At 34.9% G+C, this 19889-nt stretch overlaps 1 protein-coding gene across 2 annotated transcripts in view; it reads right to left on the reverse strand.

Annotated features, from left to right (window-relative positions):
- Positions 1–19889, reverse strand: part of Atg2 (Autophagy-related 2) — a 326693-nt gene that overhangs the window by 283587 nt on the left and 23217 nt on the right. For both annotated transcript variants that reach the window (XM_069833677.1, XM_069833676.1), the window contains exon 5: positions 11927–12029. In XM_069833677.1, the coding sequence (XP_069689778.1) occupies positions 11927–12029 (103 nt within the window). The remainder of the gene's footprint in view (positions 1–11926; positions 12030–19889) is intronic.

Genomic DNA, 19889 nt, shown 5'->3' on the forward strand with positions numbered 1-19889 from the left:
TCAGAGCGCTCTCAGACGTCACAGTATAGATAGCGCTATCAATCCCTTCATTTGTTCTTTCCAAATAACCCTATTGGCCGGTTCATTACGTCTCACGAGGATAGAGGGGGAGAGATTTTACCTGTTTTAATGCAGATACACGGAGCGTCTCTCGGGTTCCGGTACGCGGCAGATACACTTAACAAGACTTAGGCTCTCGTACGCGGGAGATATACGGAAACAGTTGGCTCAGATTCAAGCTCTCGTACGCGGCAGAAACATTTAACAAGACTTAGGATTTTGGTACGCGGCAGATATAGACAACGTGACTTGGGCTTTGTACGTGTTGGAGATAGATCAGTGGAGTAGTTAAATTACGTCGTGTGTGTTTGGGATTTTAGTGGATCGTAGTTTGAAACATCGCTTGCGAGTGATATGTCTTGGGGGCAAGTTTTAGTATTTGCATCGAGTAACATATTTGAGTCATTCCACGTCAAATCGCACAAAATTATACAAATTTTGACCTTCATATTCCTGATTGCGTTTATATTTTTTTTACCAACTCTATGGGTCTCATAAACCAACAAGTGTATTTTTATTTCCTCCTAAGTCCACATGTTTTTAAAATATTACATGTTAAAATTCGTTAAAAATGTTGCACAATGCAACATTTAAAGCATCATATTTCGGACGATATTGATGTTAAAATTTTTTTGAAAAATGCATTTAAAAGCTTAAAGTACTGTCTTTTATTAAATATTTACTAACTAATTTTAATATAATTATTTCAAATATTTTTTTATAATTCAATTTTTAAAACATATACATCAATGTGAAATAGCCCTATTAAAAATCTAAAAAAAAATGCCTACTAGGTGCACTGAAGTATTCTTAATAATTCCAGAAAAAATCAGAATGGGATCTCCAATAGTTTAATGGAAATTTAATTACTTACGACAGAATGTGTAGCGGTCGGCGCAGCAGCAGTGGACGGGAAGCGTTAAAGCGCGCTAAGAGGTTTATCGGCGCTGGATAATTGACTGAACGTTGCAACATTACACCCAGTAGGGATCAAGTTACTCGAGGAAACACTGCTAATTTTCTTATTATGATATCTTGTACATATTATGATATCTTGATAATTGTACATTATGCTTTTCAAATGTTTCTTTTCATTCACATTTTAAATTTTCATTCGCCTACCTTCTTTCTTGAAAGAAAATTGTTTGACTAAATCTTCAGTTTTTGACAACGGAATGAAAGAATATAATTTTAATGTACCAGTTATTGGTTTTAGATTATGGTATCTGGCCTGCAAATTTTCAGTGTGGTTTTTGTGCTTATTGAATGGACAAAATATAAATGACACGTTAGAAATGTTTTTTGTGACTAATCAGTTTTTTTTTTTTGTGTTGTTATAGGATCTTATATAGGCTAACTCTCGTGGCAAGTCTTTTAACAGTATCTCCAATGCCAACACATGGACCTTTACCATGCGATATTGCAAAGAAGTGTCATTCAGCACTAATTCCATAATTGTCTTCATGTAAGCAATTATTTTTAAAATTCCTTTTTTTTTTTTGTATTGTGAACTTGATCCATTGGAAAAGTAGATGATTTTTTCATATCGTTGAATTCTTGCTTTAAGAAATTGATTGCTTCGGATTGAAAAAAGTGAAAGGGATCGGTGTCATGTTTCATGGTTTCTGAGATAACATTACTTTTGTAACGAATTTCTGTATCTCCTTTGAAATATACTACGAAAGGATTTCTTTATTTATTTATTTAAATATACAGAATAAAGAATATAATTACAAATAAGAGAAATAGAAATAAAATAATACAATCAATATAAAAAAGGAGATGCAGTAGTATTAACAAAATTTGAGACCGAATGAGCAGCGCTCGTGTTCGGTCACAGTGCAGATATAATATTAATAGGCCTATAAGAGAATATAAAATAAAATAAAGTGGGAAGTAAAATTAAAATTGTACTGTATTGTGGCTTGGCATATGTTCCAATGCACACCTTGTATTGAATCTTGTATTACAAATGAATAATTTTCAGAAAAGTCTGCAATAACTATGTAATTTTCAGGTTGTACTTTCTTTGCATTCCGTCAAAAATAAAATATGGCTGACTTTTGAATGGATGATGATGCATCTTCTACATGAGAAACTTAACATGCTAGGGAGCCTTTTACTTTTGAAACTTTTTACGGGGGTATCGTTTTGTTGTATCTTTCTTTTCTTGATAGGGGATTCTATTGACATCAAACTCTTGTTTAATTCCTCAATATTACTGATTTCTAGCACTGTATCCATAGAATTGCTAGAAGAAATACTGGGATAATCACTTTCTCTGTCCGCACTTTCATTTGATTCATGTTTATTAATATCACAAGAACTACCGGCTTCACATATAATTTCACCTGACCTATGCGGAAATTGATTTTTACAGAAGAAATCACATATTTGCACACTCAAAGACTCCTTTAAATTGAGCTTTATCAATAAGTCACGACTTACGCATCTTAGTGTACTTTTCTTTTTAAAAGCGTGATTAGGAAGGTAAATGGATTTAAACACTTGTTATATGTTACGCGATCTTTACCATCACTCATGTTGTATAGAAGTCACGTCACTGCGCGAAATTCAAACCCAAACTGATTATTTTTTTCTCATGCCATCTGTTTACTGCCATAAAGTTTACTGCCTTACCCAGTCTTGCTATCATCAAACACTTGGCTATATTACAGTATAAACAGTGAAGGGCTTCCCCCTGAGCTGACAATAATAAAATAATTTTAGATAAGATATTTACTGTTGCTTAAGGTATTAATCATTTGATGATTAGTATGGTGACATCAGATGGAACGAGAAATTTCCACGGGCAGCCTTCTAGCCTATGGCTGCAAGCAGTTCATTAGCTGGGCATCGCGAGCGCGTGCATGCCTCCGGAAAATAAATTGTTACAAATGTATGGATGCCGATCCCATATTTATAAATGCAGTAGTTTACAGATAATACATCAGCGAACAAGTCTATATTTTTTTCAGATTTTTAACTTGGCTATTTAATATAGTAATTTTGCTTTGAAAAAGAAATGATTAAAAAAATAGGCCAAATTTTAAATTTATTTGTAATAGGCCTAAAGTAATAAAAAGTGTTGTATTTCGTCTTTCAAATGCGCCAAACCGCAAATCTCAATTATATGTAGACACAAAGTTCCAAGCGAGTTTATGTAACAGTGCGCTCATAATTTGCGTAACTTCAAATATCCATAACTACACAAATAATTAATAATTGTGAAAATAAAAAAGTACGGATCTCCTTATTTGATGTCTGGAATTCATGAAAAAAAATTCGACCATTTCCGAGAAGGTCGTGTTTTATTGCTATGCGATTTGACGTGGAATGACTCATTTGTGAGATATAAATATGTGTTTGAGGTAAATTGCATTGGGAATTATGTAATGAGATATGATTTGAAACGTGAGTTCATGTTCCGAGACAGTTAGAGTCATAGAGCAGCGGTTACGGTCTCACATATTGTTTTAGTGTTTTCCCTGCTCCATTTTATTGTTGGTTTCCTTCACCGCTATTTTGTTATCATATGCGTCGAGTTAGTTGCTATTTAAACGATCCATGAGATTGGAATTATCGTCCGTTACTTATTACGTGTATCGGTCTCCATCCCTCTCTCTCTCCGTTGGGTGTTCATTTTGTAAAGTGCAGAGATTTGTGTTACTGCAATTTGCACAGTTTATGTGAGCAATATGTGCTATGGGTAATGTATAGTGATCAGTCATGTAATGCCTTATGCTGGGTAGAGTTTCTCTCTTATTGAGTGTACGTGTATTTATAGTTTGGTTAGTCAGACTGAGTGGTATCTATGGTCGAATGGATCATGTATTAAGTTAATGTGCTGGCTGGGTGTTGTGTTCAGATTCATACTCAGATAGTTAATATATATATATATATATATATATATATATATATATATATATATATTTTTAGAGAGTGGTTTATGAACATATGGTTAATAGGTTAGTCACTGATTGTCGAGAGACGGCCATATTAGATGGTTTAATCACTTATAAGTGTGCTGGCCTCAGCCTTGTGATACTTACATGATTTACATATCCTGGGGATATCATTTCAGATTAGTTTGTCCTATTGTCACTCACCTATTTCATATTTATTGTTATTTCATTTTCCATTTATGTACATTGTTACTTATTATTGTTAATTATATTTGTTTTACAAATTCACACTATTCATTTCTAAAAGTCTTCCACTGCGCACATCCAATCCTTCCAATGTGCCATCCACCTGGCGAAAGCAGCCAATATAAGAAAGATAAAGAGGAGGAGTGGATGATCGTACCACCGCCGCCCCCTCACAGTACGTACAATTGTGTGACAATGTGACCTATTCTGGCTCGTTAAAAATGTTTGAACATGTCTGGGCAAGTTTTTGTACATTTCCAGATCATTCGGTTTCTTTTGTACAGACTGTAAAATTTTTCCTTTGTTGATCCATCTATATATATAATTTGAACTGGTAATGGAAATTACGGGAAAACAGCTGAACGGATTTTAATGAATGACCCCTCAGTTTGAAGCTTGGAACCCAAAGTTTTTCAGAAAAATAGTAGTTTTCAGTGAAATATCAATTTTCCTACATTATTTTCCTATTTTCTAAAATCTATCTTTCGTCAGTTTTGAGAACTAATTGCATTTCAGCTCGGCCGTGATTTCAGAATAAAACAAAACACACACTACAATAAACAAAAGCTATTACACGAAGGCCATGACCTGCAGGATTGCTGACATATTTAGAGTTCAAATTCAATTGGTTATTAAAAACTTGAAGACTCGCTAAGTTACAGGTCTGATTCTGCGGTGTGTAATTTTCTGAGTACAGCTATGTATTGGATATTGAAATCTACAAAACTTGAAGTGGTTTGATTACATTATTACCATTAGCAATGAAATTTCATTATAGTTAATGCCATGATGTGATTATTTTTCATTAATTATACATATTAATGCTATACTGATGATATGAAAGTGAAACGTTTTGGAGTTACATAAGTAGATATAGAGAATGTGTTAAATTAGATCTTCATTTCTATAATTTACTGAGTGGCGGTTATTATATATATATATAAAACTTACGTAAGATAATAATATTGTTATTAAAAATCAAATGTTTTTATAGTTATTAATCAAGTGGGGTTGGGTCTTTTCCATATACTTAATGGTGGTGTGGTGTAGATATTTATATGCGTCATTCTCTTCAGTACTGACTCAAGAGAGCACAAAAATTACAGTTCCTAAGGAAAGACGGTGTAACTTACTGATAAAATAAGACACCTACAAAATGTGTATTCTCTCGATCATTTCAGCAAGATCTCTTAGCAGGATTAAATGATTTTACCCTCTACATTCCAATCTCTACATGCAGCAGCTATACCAAAATGCTATGTCTAATGTTCGAAAGCATAGCAAACCTGACTTTTACAATCCACTATGACCTGAAATAGCTATTGCTTTGCTTCCACATGAAAAACCCACTGATCCCCCTTTCATTGTTACTTGCGTTTTCGCGTTGAAACTCAATAGACATAGGATACATAGGTTCAAGAAAAAGTATTGGACATAAAAACCATTTAGAGGGATGTTTCATTATTATGGAAGCAAATAACTTTCAAAATGTCTGGTATTTTTCATTGAAAATAAATCTGAAAAAATTTTATTTGCACATCTAATGAACTTAGTTTGCAGCATTTGCTGCACAAGCCACTAGTAGGCTTATAAAATGAGACTTTACTGAAGCAAAGGCACTGGATACAGATATCACTTGAAGAGGTCTTGGTTGCAAATATATTATTTGCCTGTTTTGCAATATTATCGACTTTCTCGTTTCCAGGTATACTACAATGACTGGATATTCATTGAAATGTTATTTCTTTTTGGAGTTTTTCTAGCTTACTTAGTTGTTTCTGAATTGGAATAATTCTATGTGCGTATAGGTTTGGCACATATTTAATTATATTGGAGTCTGTAAGTATGCAAATAGATTTTCCAGAAATTTGAGTAAACACTGAAGAGTAGTATCAATAGCTAGCAATTCAGTGCCAAGACTGGAAGAGGATGAACATGCCATGAAGTAACTTTCTTGATATTATGGGATATAATACCCTCTCCTTATGTTCCATTAGTAGGATTTAGAGATTCATCTGTATAAATTTGAAGGTGATCCTTATATGTGCTGCTAATTCCATGGCATCTAATTTAAGAATGTATGGAGGATCATTTTTGGAATGATTTCCTGGAATTTGTATGCTATGTTCTGGAATCATCCATTTGCATGGAGGAATTTCGTTCACAACTGGAGATTTAGCAATGAGTGTGTCTGTGATATAGATTGGTATTTTTTCTTTGTTTATTTTATAGAAATTACACAGGATATTATCTGACAGTTTGAAGAACATCTGAGATCTGGATGAGGCTTGCAATTTTAAATGTATTTTTAAATCCTTTTGTAATAGGTACATAGTAGAGAATACATCAGGAAATTAAATAAAATTGTACATCTGCAGTGGATACCTTCTGATTGCGGTATTGCCAGGAATGAAGCAGCAGACTTTCTAGCAAAGAAAGGAACAACTATCCCCCTTTCATATCCTAACATGCTGCCATTCCATAGAGCATCTACAAATATAAGAAGTCGAATGAGACAATGTTTCCATAAAAGTTTGGAGGAACAAATTAAGGATAAACACTGGAAGGACGCACTAAACTCCCCTATCTCCGAATGGCCCATAAAAGAAGCTGTTGCGATGTTCAGCATCGCAGCAGGCCATGACTGTCTGGCTAATCATCTGTACCGCATGTATACTACTGCTGTACTATCCAGTCCCCACTGCATGCTATGTGGTCACATTAAGATTTATTCAGCGCTTTCATCTGTCAGCTTTGTGGAGGCCAGAGAAAGAATGCAATAGTGCTGACATCCCTCCTTCGTAGTTTCACTTTGCACATTGTTTGCTCTATTTTGTTTTGGTTTTAATCGCCATTGTACAGGCAATGACTCCAGTCAAATGCCACTGCATTGAATAAAAAAAAATTGTAACAAGAAACAATTAACAAGTAACAATAATTAATGTGAAATATAAAAAAATTCTAAAAATTAACACCTAATAATAATAAAAATTAATTATTTCTTGCTAATAAATCTTCTGAACTAAATTAAAGTAATTACTGCTACATAAATGGGTTTGTAAAATTAAAATAGATCCTCTAAGGAAGGCTGTTGCCATCTCTTTCAGAAGATGTTCCTCAAGGCCTATGGAAGTTGAATCTATTCTCAAACATTTATTTACATTAATGTTATTTATTATAATCGACAAAAGGAATTACGTGACATTTTTCACTTAACAACTCCACAATTATACAGATAAGTCTGTACTCATTTTTAGTTTTGCGCCAGAAGTACTTCTCAGAACTGTCAATTTTTTAGTGTTTGTTTTTCGTAAGAACAAGCATGTGCAATACCTCTTGCTAGTGGTGGGTATAATGTTCAACATGTACTTGCTCCACTTTCCACTATACTACTAGAGTACTACTAAAGTTCACTTCATGACATTTCCGATTAAACTTTGTTCTCATTACCAACATGGATTTGAGAGTAGAAATATTTAACTGACACTTTCCAGAAGTCCAGACATTGCTCAACATAGAAAATAGTCGTTCAACAGCTGCTGCAGTGCCCAGTAAACACAAAACAACTTGCACAACTTTTGATAGGCGATAAAAAGGAATATTTTTATAGTATAGTATAGACAGTAACCCAATGCTGGAACAGTTGTGAAAACTTTTTAAAATAACTCACTAACATTAACAATCACTAGTTCGTTTGTAAACGTGGTATACTTGCAACCAGGGGCGTATTTTGCGGACTACCGGGGCTACCGGTGGTAGCCAAAGGAAAATACAAAACAAAATGTTTATAATATAACATAATGTAATAATTAGTTTTACCACAGTAATTAAAATTAAAGTAATTGTTAGATTTATATGTGCTCTCTGCTCTCGAAAAGAAACAAGTTGTCAAGGCGGCATCACTGGAGAAACCGCTTGCTACGTGAGGTAGCCTGTGACCGTACAGCTCACGCTGTCCGGTCGCACAACTGCCCCTCCCCCCGCTCTCTTCTGTTTCCATCGTGCAGTGTAAGGCCGGGTGAGTTGCCGCTCTCGTGATCGGTTTCTTCGCAGGCGCCAAGCAACAATACGCTTAGCACGCTAGCTCATGAATGTAATTGTGTTCTTGCAGTGCAGTATTTTAAATTTGTGATTTGTTCGAGTGTCTAAGAGTTATATTAATTGTGAATTATTAAGTTTTTAATTTCCCAATTAAGTGATATTGTGAAAAATATGGCAGAACAAGTTTCTGGAGGGGTTTGTGTTGAAAACGACTGTGTAATAGAAGGTTTATTAAAAGTGCCTTTTAACCATCGTACATACAACGAGGAAGTTGAAATTGTGAAAATGGAAAGACCAACTCCTGAGTTAAATTTGTCCGTGGACGTAAAAGAAAAACAGCGTGAGTACACACGCCATTTCACTTCAACATCATATGGTAAATGGAATTGGTTGTGTGGTAGTTCTAAACTGTCTAAACTATTTTGCTGGCCATGTTCGTTATTTAGCCGTGAAACTAATGTGTGGTCAAAAGAGGGTTTTCTAATATGAACTCCCTTTGAATGGCAGTCCTAAAACACGACAAATCAAAAGCTCATATTTGTAGTAGCATGAACTTTGCAAACTTTGGGAAGACAAGAATTGATTTACAGCTAGATAAGCAAAAAGCTCTACATATCAACCAACACAATGCTCCTGTGGAAAAAAAATCGGGAGATTTTACTGCATCTTATTAACGCAGTCTGCTTTCTAGGAAAACAAGAATTGGCTTTTCGGGATCATAATGAGAGTGTGGAATCAGACAATAGAGGAAATTATATTGAATATTTAAGTTCCTTAAGTGAATTTGACCATTTACTGGCCAATCATCTTGAGAGTTCAACACTATTTCGTGGTACTTCTCCCGCAATTCATAATGACTTAATATTTGCTATAAGTGGGGTTATGATAAAGAACATAAAATCTGAAATAGAAGAAGCACCTTTTGCGGCCATTGTTGTTGCTGAAACAAGTGGCTGCTCTAATCAGAGTCAATTGTCCACTGTTTTAAGATACGTCGATAGTACTGCCAATGTTCAAGAACGGTTTATAGGATTCACAAATGTCAGTTCGGGCAAAACTGCTGCTGCTTGGTTTCAGCATGTGGAAGGTGTTAGAGCAGAATACAATGTCGGCAATAACTTAATTGCACAGACATACAATGGTGCTTCAGTTATGGCGGGAAATATTAATGGCTTAAAAACAAAAGTTCAAGAAAAGTATCCTCAAGCACTATTTGTCCTTGTTACAGCCATGTTCTCAATTTAGTTTTGCAACAAACTACTTCATCCATTCCAGAATGCCGCATTTTTTTTCAAAACACTGTCGGGTTTAGCTGCATTTTTCTCATCATCTCCTAAAAGACCAGAAAAACTCTAGAATGTATGAAAAAGAAACTCCCAAAAGTAGCACCAACTAGATGCAATTTTACATCTCGGCTTGTAAATACAGTAAAGTAATACAGAGAACAACTGACTGCTTTCTTTGAAAATATCATTTGTAATGACTCTGAAGAAAACTGGGTTGATGATGTAATTGTGCAGGCTCAAGGATATTTGTATTTTTTTCACACAGTTTCAGAATATATTTCTTCTTGAAGTCAATGCTAGAGTGTTCGCACATACAGATGTGCTCTACAATATTCTTCAGACAAAAAGTCTAGACATAGCATACTGCTTGCAAGAGGTATCAAAGTTAAAAAAAAAAAAAACTATATCCGAGTTCAGACGTAGTGGGTTTCCGTCCATATGGAGTGACATGGAAAATGAAAATTCTTCAGCCAATACAATGGAACCACCATTAAAGCGAAGAAAAGGAGATGATGAATTGAAATACAGGCAGCTGTACTACAGCATACTAGATCGTATGCACATGGAAATTACTGACAGATTTTCTGATTATGGAAAGCTTCAGTTCACATATCTTCTAGATTCTCAAAAATTTTCTGCTTATAGAGAAAACTTCCCGAATGAGGCACTAAACAAATTATTTCAGATCAAGTACGTTTGAAAAATGAATTAAGTGTAATATATTCAGCAGAGGTCTTTGATTTTTCGAACAAACCTATCCATGAAATATTATCTGCCATATATGAAAACCAGCTGAACCAAGTTATTCCTGAAGTCCTTAAATTGGCAACATTAATTGTGACAATACCAGCTACGTCAGCATCAGTAGAAAGAACATTTTCTGCGTTGAAGAGACTAAAATCCTACTGTAGATCAACTCATACATAAGAACGTTTATCCGGCTTGGCACTGATGTCCATTGAAAAGTCATTTCTACAGAAACTTCGCAAGCGGCCCAACTGTAATTTCAATGACGAAGTCATCAAAGTATTTTCGTCCCAATCAACACGTCTGGAATTCATATATAAATAGGTAAGGAATTTTATTATAGGGACTTTAAAATATATTTTGTGTAATAATAGGGTCAGTGGTAGCCCAGCCCCTTAAACAAGTATATGCCACTGCTTGCAACATTAACACTCTGACCAATGTAGAGTCAGAGAAAGACACAGCTACCAGAAGAGATAGCAAAGTACTGATATTTTACCAATTGTGCATATGTGGAGGGGATTGGAGACATGGCAGACGGAACCATGATGAGTAAGAATAGAATGGACAGAAATTAGAAGTTAAGAACAACTAATTTCTTCACTCTTCCCAATGACATATATATATATATATATATATATATATATATATATATATAAGTTATATATTCTTATATGAGGACCTCACTGTCCTTTATTGAATATTGTGTAATCAGTGACTTTAAATAGTCATTTACGTAGATAATTATTAATGGAGAAAAATTCGTTCCAGCACTAGGAATCGAACCCAGGACCATCTTAGCATCTGAGCTATGCCGAGACCGATCCACAGTGCTGGCCGAACTCTCCTCCTTTGTATCATCAATGGCCTACTACTGTCTAAAATGCAGGTAGTAGGCCATTGACGATACAAAGGAGAAGAGTTTGGCCAGCACTGTGGACCAGGTCTCGGCATAGCTCAGATGGTAAGAGAAATCAGCATGCCAAGCTGAGAGTCCTGGGTTAGATTCCTGGTGCTGGAACGAATTTTTTTCCATTAATAATAATCTTCCCAATGAGTTTACATATGTACAAGGTAATTAAACTTTACATTGCCATATACCATCAGAATGTTGTAAATGTTTAATTCTTCAACTTCCAAAAACATTTGGAAAATGGGACAACATAATTAATGGGACTGTCCTGGAGAAAACTGAATGTATGGTCACTCTGGTGTTACTAGATTAGAAAGCCAACACTCTAGCCATTTGGCTAACATGTCATTCAGTAGCATACAAAAATAAAAAAACAAGAGATCTGCATCTGAAGCCATGTAGTTTTATGAAGAGGTATCACCAGTGTGAACACACACTGGATACAAAAGTCGGTTACATGTAACAAGTAAAAGTACAAATATGTGTGATTTTAATTTCGTTAAATAGCCTATAATAATTTTAACCTGCTTATTTATCAAAATTGTCAACTAAAAATATCATGCCAGAGATCTGCATTTAGAGTAAATAATCATAATTAAACACCTTAAAATCAACCATAACCTGAATGTGGGTCAGTGATACTAGTCAATATTACATGAGAAGCAAGCAATAATAACTTTGTGAAAGAACTGTTATATCAAAGCAGTGCTGTAATTAACATTACTTACACTTTTATTCTGAATTCAACAGCAACTCCAGAGTTGCTGTCTTTTGGCACATGTTCCAAACGTATGACTGTATCTACAAATTTTACTTTCACACGACTCAAAACTGAAACAAAATACAAAATACAAGTTGTAACATAGTAATGAACACACTAATTATATAATTAAATGGTAATTGTGATTACTAGTAACCACTTTATAGAATTGCACCATGAATGTCTGACAATGGAGATTACTTAGACTATTACACTCTTACTACATCACACTACTTTTGACCAATAAAACGGTATGAAAGGACGTCTTTCAACCAATCATGGCTGCTTATCGCACAATTTTATCGCGTCCCTAGCATTTGTTTAATTTTATCGCGTTCCTAGCATTTGTTTATTTTTATCATTACCCTAGCATTTGTTTCTTTGTTTGCCAACATTTCAAACTGCACTGGTCTGGACGTCAAAAAAACAGAAAATTACAAACCACTCCAGTTGATGCACAGCACTTTCAAATATGACTCGCATTGACATTCAAGAACAAGAATTAATAAAGAACACTGGTCATATATGAAGAGCACCATTCGGAAATCCTGAATAAGTTGAGGGATACACCATGTACATCAACGAGTTCACTTCTTTTACGCACACGTCCAATATAACATAAACTGAACAACCAACCACTAAAACATTCAAATTTGAAAATTGTACTTTCAATAATTGTTTCTTTTAAAATTATTCATGTTTATTTTTTATTTCACAGATTTATCGATAAAATCAAAACCTCTAGTGAGATTACTGTTGATAAAAACCATCAACAAAATCATCATACATTAATCAGAAGGTAACATATATTCTGTCCAAATAATTTTAAATTCGACTGTTCATTATTATTTCTCTTCAAACATGTGAACTTACATCTTTCCCACAGCCTAAAAACACCTGTAAAAACAGTACTATTCATATTTATTTCTATCTAATAGCAATGATCTTTATTGACAAGGGATGTGCATGACCTCGAATGCTCAGAACAGCACGAAAATGTGCTTAGAATATAAATTGTTCATCCCAAAAACAGTGGTACGAGTCATTCTCATACAAAACTGCATGTCTTACCATGAGAGACATTTGAATGATCACCTATTCAAGGTCTAAGAGAGGAACTTTGGTAACATGAAGAAACAAAATATCAATATAATAGGACCAAAAACACATATATTTCAATGTCATGACTATATTGCTATATTTCCCTCTGCTTAAAATAATTACGCTATCTGAACAACAAACTTTTTTTAATGACCTGACAGTGTTGCACAGCTATTCAGTCTTCAAAGTGCAGGTGTGGGATTTCAATGAAGTGGTCAAAGTAAAGCGAAACAGAACAATATGCACATCTGACTAAAGCCATTTTTTCACATTCAACATCACTTCCGCATTCAAGCAGTCCAATATCAAATGCCACACTAATTATATTTTCAAATGATGATATTGGTATGTCGATGTCATAACCTGCCTTTTGCCAAGCATATTGTAACATAGGCTTGTACTTCAGTGCAGAAAGTTGATTGTATAGCACAGAGTGAAGTCTGATTATGAAATGACGATCATGTAACTTTACTTGTGGTTTTTCACATTGTAGTCTTACACAATCAACGCTCCTTCTTATGTTGAGCTTATATTGCCTAAAGAAGTACACATCAAGAGGTTGGCAATATTTTGTTGTCTTTGAACATGAGTGTAACATCCTTGTTCGGAAAATTTCATCCAACAGAGTATGATCTTTATGGCCTGACCAGGAATCACATAGCAATAGGCTCTTCTCATCATCACGTACATGTTCACCAAGGACTGTAGTTCGAAAAATTTTCATATTCTCTTTCGTCATTTTTCCACTGTTGCTTGCTTGTTTCGTGGACATGTTGCTTCAAGTTTCTTTGAAACATTTGGGCCAAAAGTGCCACTCCATAAAGCCACATCAATTGTATAGCTGTGTGTAGAGCTATGCACAGACTGCAACACACCAGCTTTATTTTTCTCTCCTCTGTGAGATAATGTTGACAATGAAGACATTTCATAATTAAATTGACTCTGGTCATTGTTTCAAACATTTTCTTTGTCCACACTCCCGTCTGTTACATATTTGTTCACTTCCTCCACAAACCCTTGTCCCTTTTAACGAATACTATGATCTTCTTGTATGTTATTACATGTGATGAACGTTGTAATATGCCTGGAAGAAATGCTATATTCAGCCTAAAGTTTGTTGATAAAAGTAATCGAAGCTGTGAAATTGTCCAGGCCAACCACTTTAGACATGCAAATCTAAACTTTCAGGTAAAGCTTCATGTAACGCAGATTGGTACGTTCAACCAGAGGTCCCGGGATCGATACCCGGCCCCCGAACAATTTTTCCCTTGAAATTATTCACTTTAGACATTTCTAGTGCCCACATTTGCAGATGCCAATAGTGAACTGCAGATCCATACGCTCTTGACCTATCAAATTGTGACATTACATACTTTTTTTAAGTTTTTAATTGTGACAGCCTGTTTCCCTTGAAGTGAGCTCGACCTCGCCTTTTGCTAGTCATATAATATAATATTAACTTGCAATTTGATTTACTTCAAATGCACTTATAGCGCCTCATAAGTTTGCTATAGGAATTGAAGCCACGATTGTAATAGTCTTCATAAATGTTCTCCAGTACGTTGACATCAATATCTTATAATACAATGAGCCTCGACATTTTGGGTGGAGATGGTTCGTACTCACTTGAAGACTCCTGTTGCTCTGGAGATGAAAATCCTGTACTGCTAGAAGAGCCATCTTCAGGTATAGGCTCTTCCTGTCCTTCAAAATCACTATACCTATCCAACGTATCTTCATGCATTTCTGTGTCATCCCCATTGCATTTGTGCATTATTATGCTATATAACATATTTGCGAACTCCATATTCTCGACTCCGCTTACATTTCCACACTCAGCACGTCTCAACTTTGCCTCTAACATCTTGACAACATTCATGGGATTAATTTGCCTCATGATACTGATGTACATACACTGTTTTCACTTTAACCCACAACCGAACACTCCAAGAGACGGCCTCCTACTGCAGCTATACTATTCACACAACTAGAGTAAGTACAACATGCCACCGTCGAATGGCGCTAGCAGACAACAGCTGAGTTTTGCATAGGAATGACTCATACCACTGTTTTTGGGATGAGTGATTTATATTCTAAGCACATTTTCGTGCGGTTCTGAGCATTTGAGGTCACGCAAATCCTTTGTGAATACTGTTATGTAACACAATGTAATTATAAAATATAAACCACTCATGATAAGAATGAACACTGTCTCAGACGAAAGTGAAAATCAGTTTCTTCAGACTTTCTAGGCTACTCTTAAATAAGAAGAAAAAGGTATACATGAAATTCCAAAACATACCTTACACTCTCCTTTCCTCTTATTCTCTTAAGGTTAAAATTACAGCTAAGCACTTTGATAGCCCTAATACATTACAACTTAGAAGATCTATTGTGTCCAACCAAAATCCCTATTCATTTAGTCTAGTCCAATGTCCGTGGTAAACCAAACAACACTACTGATTAGGGCATTTGACAGCTCTTCTCATTTTAGAAAGTATCTCCCAAAAGCCATGCTCTTTGATGAGCAACAGATTCATAACTACATAACAGATGAGCGAAAGTCTCAACATTCTGTTGGCACTTGCTACAAGTAGGATTTGATGTTTTTTCCGTCTTGTAAAGAAGTCCTAATAGAGCACTGTGTCCTGTTAAAAGACCTGTTACCCAAGAGAGCTGCTTTTTGCTCAGTTTATGCAGATCATTGGTTCAACTTCTGTCTGATTTTCTAATAAGAACTTTTGAGTATCTGTCTGCAATCTCACTTCCTTATATTATTTCTGAACTTCACACATCTTCAGAACAATTTCAAATAAACAAATTTTAGTGATGAATAAAATACATTTCCTCTCTGAACTGGTGAGATGAATGTAACAAACTTCTTTGAATAGAACATTACACGAAAATTGTCTTGAAGCAACCATTCAAAGAAAGCTTTACGAATGTAAATGTTACAATTATAATAGCTTCTGCTACTGATAGCTGAGACATGCACAAATACAAAGTTGTCAAAGAAGGGAGGCTGCTCTAAGGTTTCTACAAAAGATGAGTTTCAATCAAACGGAAATAATACCGCACAAGTTTCGTTTGTGAAAGAGTGGTAATGTTGAGACAAACTGGCATGAAATGAATTCATAACCCATTTGCATTTGATTCGTAATTACGAAAAATTACGAAATTACGAAAAAGAAATAAATGTAAGACAGGACGGCATCCTATTACCTACTTTCTTAAAAACTGTTATGAATGAGATATAAAATACAATATTAGGAAAAAATTATATAGCGAAAACAAAACGAGTTCATATATGCTGATAATATAATGATTTGGGGAGGTAACAAAAGAGAATTAAATCAAGGTCAGGAAAGTGGAATAAATAAAGTTACGATAAATGAGTAAAAACAGTAGCAATGAAGAAATCAAGAAATCCACACACAAACACTAAAATTAAATTAAATGGGAAATATTTAGAAACAGAGAATATTTTCATTATTTAAAAAATCACATGAACACGAACACGTATGGAACATGAATTTAGTAGAATAAATATTAATTGTAAATGTTACTACCTAGTAAAAGATTTGTTATGGAATAAAGATATACCTATAAACTGTAAAAAGAATGATGTGTGTTGTATTTTAAACCAGTTTTGATAAATGTTTGGCAAACATGGACAATAACAAAGGAAAATCGTAGCTGAATTCAGGTAACAATAGATTTCTTTGCAGCATGAAACAGAAGACAAAAAGAAACTACCAAATGAAGACATAAGAAACATTTTGTGAACTGAAAAATTGCAAGAAAAACTGGAAGGTAACAGAATTAGATTTTGGACATATTATGTGGGTGGGTAATGATATATTTCCAAAGAAAACATTGTCATTAAAAGTTAGTGGACAAAGACCTTTTGGAAAACCTTAGTACAAGATGGAAAGATCAAGTGAAACAGGTTGTGGAAAGAAAAGGAAAGTAATGGATGGAAGTAATGAACAAAAATTTGTGGATTTACTGAAAAAACTGGAAGCTGATATCTGACACTCGAAAGATGTGGAAAGAAAAGGAAAGTCATGGATGGAAGTAATGAACAAAAATATGTGGAGTTACTGAAAAAAACTGGAAGCTGATATCTGACACTCGAAAGATGTGGAAAGAAAAGTCCTGGATGGAAGTAATGAACAAAAATATGTGGAGTTATTGAAAAAACTGGAGGCTGATATCTGACACTCGAAAGATGTGGAAAGAAAAGTCATGGGTGGAAGTAATGAACAAAAATATGTGGAGTTGTTGAAAAAAACTGGAGGTTGATATCTGACACTCGAAAGATGTGGAAAGAAAAGTCATGGATGGAAGTAATGAACAAAAATATGTGGAGTTACTGAAAAAACGATGATGATCATGATGATGACTTCTCTTATGTCATTATCATCGTCGGCTCACTTACCATGAATGATTTCCTTGGGGTTGAGAGCACAATAGGATGATAAAATAACCTAATTTATAAATATGTATTATCATGAGCACACGAATATACTCACATGCATTTTTTGACAGAGGAAGGGCTCAAAGGCTTGCACTAGTCGAAGTATTTCTTCAGAAACACAAACTATAGAATACTTTATTGATACAGATTTATCCAAAACCTTCAGAGATACTTGTCTCAGGAAGATACACGAGGACATGAATCTAATTTTACCGTAAGTAAACTGCACTCAGTGGAAGTGATAAAACAAATTCTCCAGATGGTGTAGTAAAGGCTGTGCTGACAGCAACAGAGAATGTTCAGAAGGAAGCTGTCCTTCCTGTAAAGATAAAACTGTGTATGTTGAATTCACTGATGAGCATATTACTTACCAGAAGTGGATAACTAAAAAAAGTGCCTGTTCTGGTGAGACAAGAAACTAGTTCGATTAATTAAAATGTGTCTCAGTGAAACGTACAGCAGAGTTCGTATAGGTCAGTTTCTGTCAGATGCGTTTTCAGTCCAATGTGGGCTAAAGCAAGGAGATGCACTATCACCTTTACTTTTTAACTTTGCCATTAGGAAAGTCCAGGATAACAGAGAGAGTTTGGAATTGAACGGTTTACATCAGCTGCTTGTCTATGCGGATGATGTGAATATGTTAGGAGAAAATCCACAAACGATTAGGGAAAACACGGGAATTTTAGTGGGAGCAAGTAAAGGGATAGGTTTGGAAGTAAATCCCGAAAAGACAAAGTATATGATTATGTCTCGTGACCAGAATATTGTACGAAATGGAAATATAAAAATTGGAAATTTATCTTTTGAAGAGGTGGAGAAGTTCAAATACCTGGGAGCAACAGTAACAAAATATAAATGATACTCGGGAGGAAATTAAACACAGAATAAATATGGGAAATGCCTGTTATTATTAGGTTGAGAAACTTTTATCATCCAGTCTGCTGTCGAAAAGTCTGAAAGTTAAAATTTATAAAACAGTTATATTACCGGTTGTTCTGTATGGTTGTGAAACTAGACTCTCACTTCGAGCGAGGAGAATAAGATTCTTAGGAAAATATTTGGGGCTAAGAGGGATGAAGTTACAGGAGAATGGAGAAAGTTACACAACACAGAACTGCACACATTGTATTCTTCACCTGACATAATTAGGAACATTAAATCCAGGCGTTTGAGATGGGCAGGGCATGTAGCACATACGGCCGAATCCAGAAATGCATATAGAGTGTTAGTTGGGAGGCTGGAGGGAAAAAGACCTTTAGGGAGGCCGAGACGTAGATGGGAAGATAATATTAAAATGGATTTGAGGGAGGTGGGATATGATGATAGAGAATGGATTAATTTTGCTCAGGATAGGGACCAATGGAGGCTTATGTGAGGGCGGCAATGAACCTCCAGGTTCCTTAAAAGCCAGTAAGTAAGTTAGTTCTGGTGAGAGGGAGAGAAAAATTAGTATATAAAATCTTTAAATCACAAAAAAAAAGGCAGTTGTTTCTAGTCGTTTGCCAAAATATTTTGAAATACATACATCATGTGTCAAATATATACCACCAATATAGACAAATTAAAAGTGTCAAAGAAAACCTATCTCCTGGTAATTTATTATTACACACTGACTTCGGTGAAAACTTAGAATGTAAATATGCAAGTGAAATTCAATCAGCCTGCTTCAGAGGTTCCAAACAATCCATAAGGGAATTCGTCACAACTTTTCCATCATCATTACACATAGTCACACTTAATTCGTAATAATTCATATTCGACACATGTACATTTGTCAAAGGTGATTTACTGGTTAACAATAGAATTGGTCACACATGATTCATTCATCACAATTTGAATTGGAGAAATTGAATCCCCATTGAATAATTTAATAATTTAGTTAGTCACACAGTAAATTTCCAATTACTTTGCTGTATGTTTCATGCTATATTATGGTCCAATGCCCAGAGATAGTCCAGAATGTTTACTTCCCCTTATATTGTTCGTAATTTTTTATGATGCGTGAAATATGTGTGTGTCGGTCTCAGCATATGTTTTTCTCTTCGTAGTTGGTGAATTCCCAGCTTGTAGTCATTCGATATCTCTGTCCATTTCTGCTACTTGACCCTGCATATGTTGAAGTACATGATATAACAAAGAATTATGCTTTATGACTAATGTATTCAGTCACCTGTGCCATACCTCACATGAATTAATAATCCTGGGAAGGTTTTCAAGAACCCGAACATAACAGTTTCATATTTCTGGAGAGAAGAGAGGTTGCTGTCTGCCTCTTGCACGACGTAATCCTGTCACATATTTATCTTCGACATAATCAAATATTGGTGTAAGGCTGGTATTACACTATCAA

The sequence above is a fragment of the Periplaneta americana genome, chromosome 8 (genome assembly GCF_040183065.1).
Source record: "Periplaneta americana isolate PAMFEO1 chromosome 8, P.americana_PAMFEO1_priV1, whole genome shotgun sequence".
NCBI lineage: Eukaryota > Metazoa > Arthropoda > Insecta > Blattodea > Blattidae > Periplaneta > Periplaneta americana.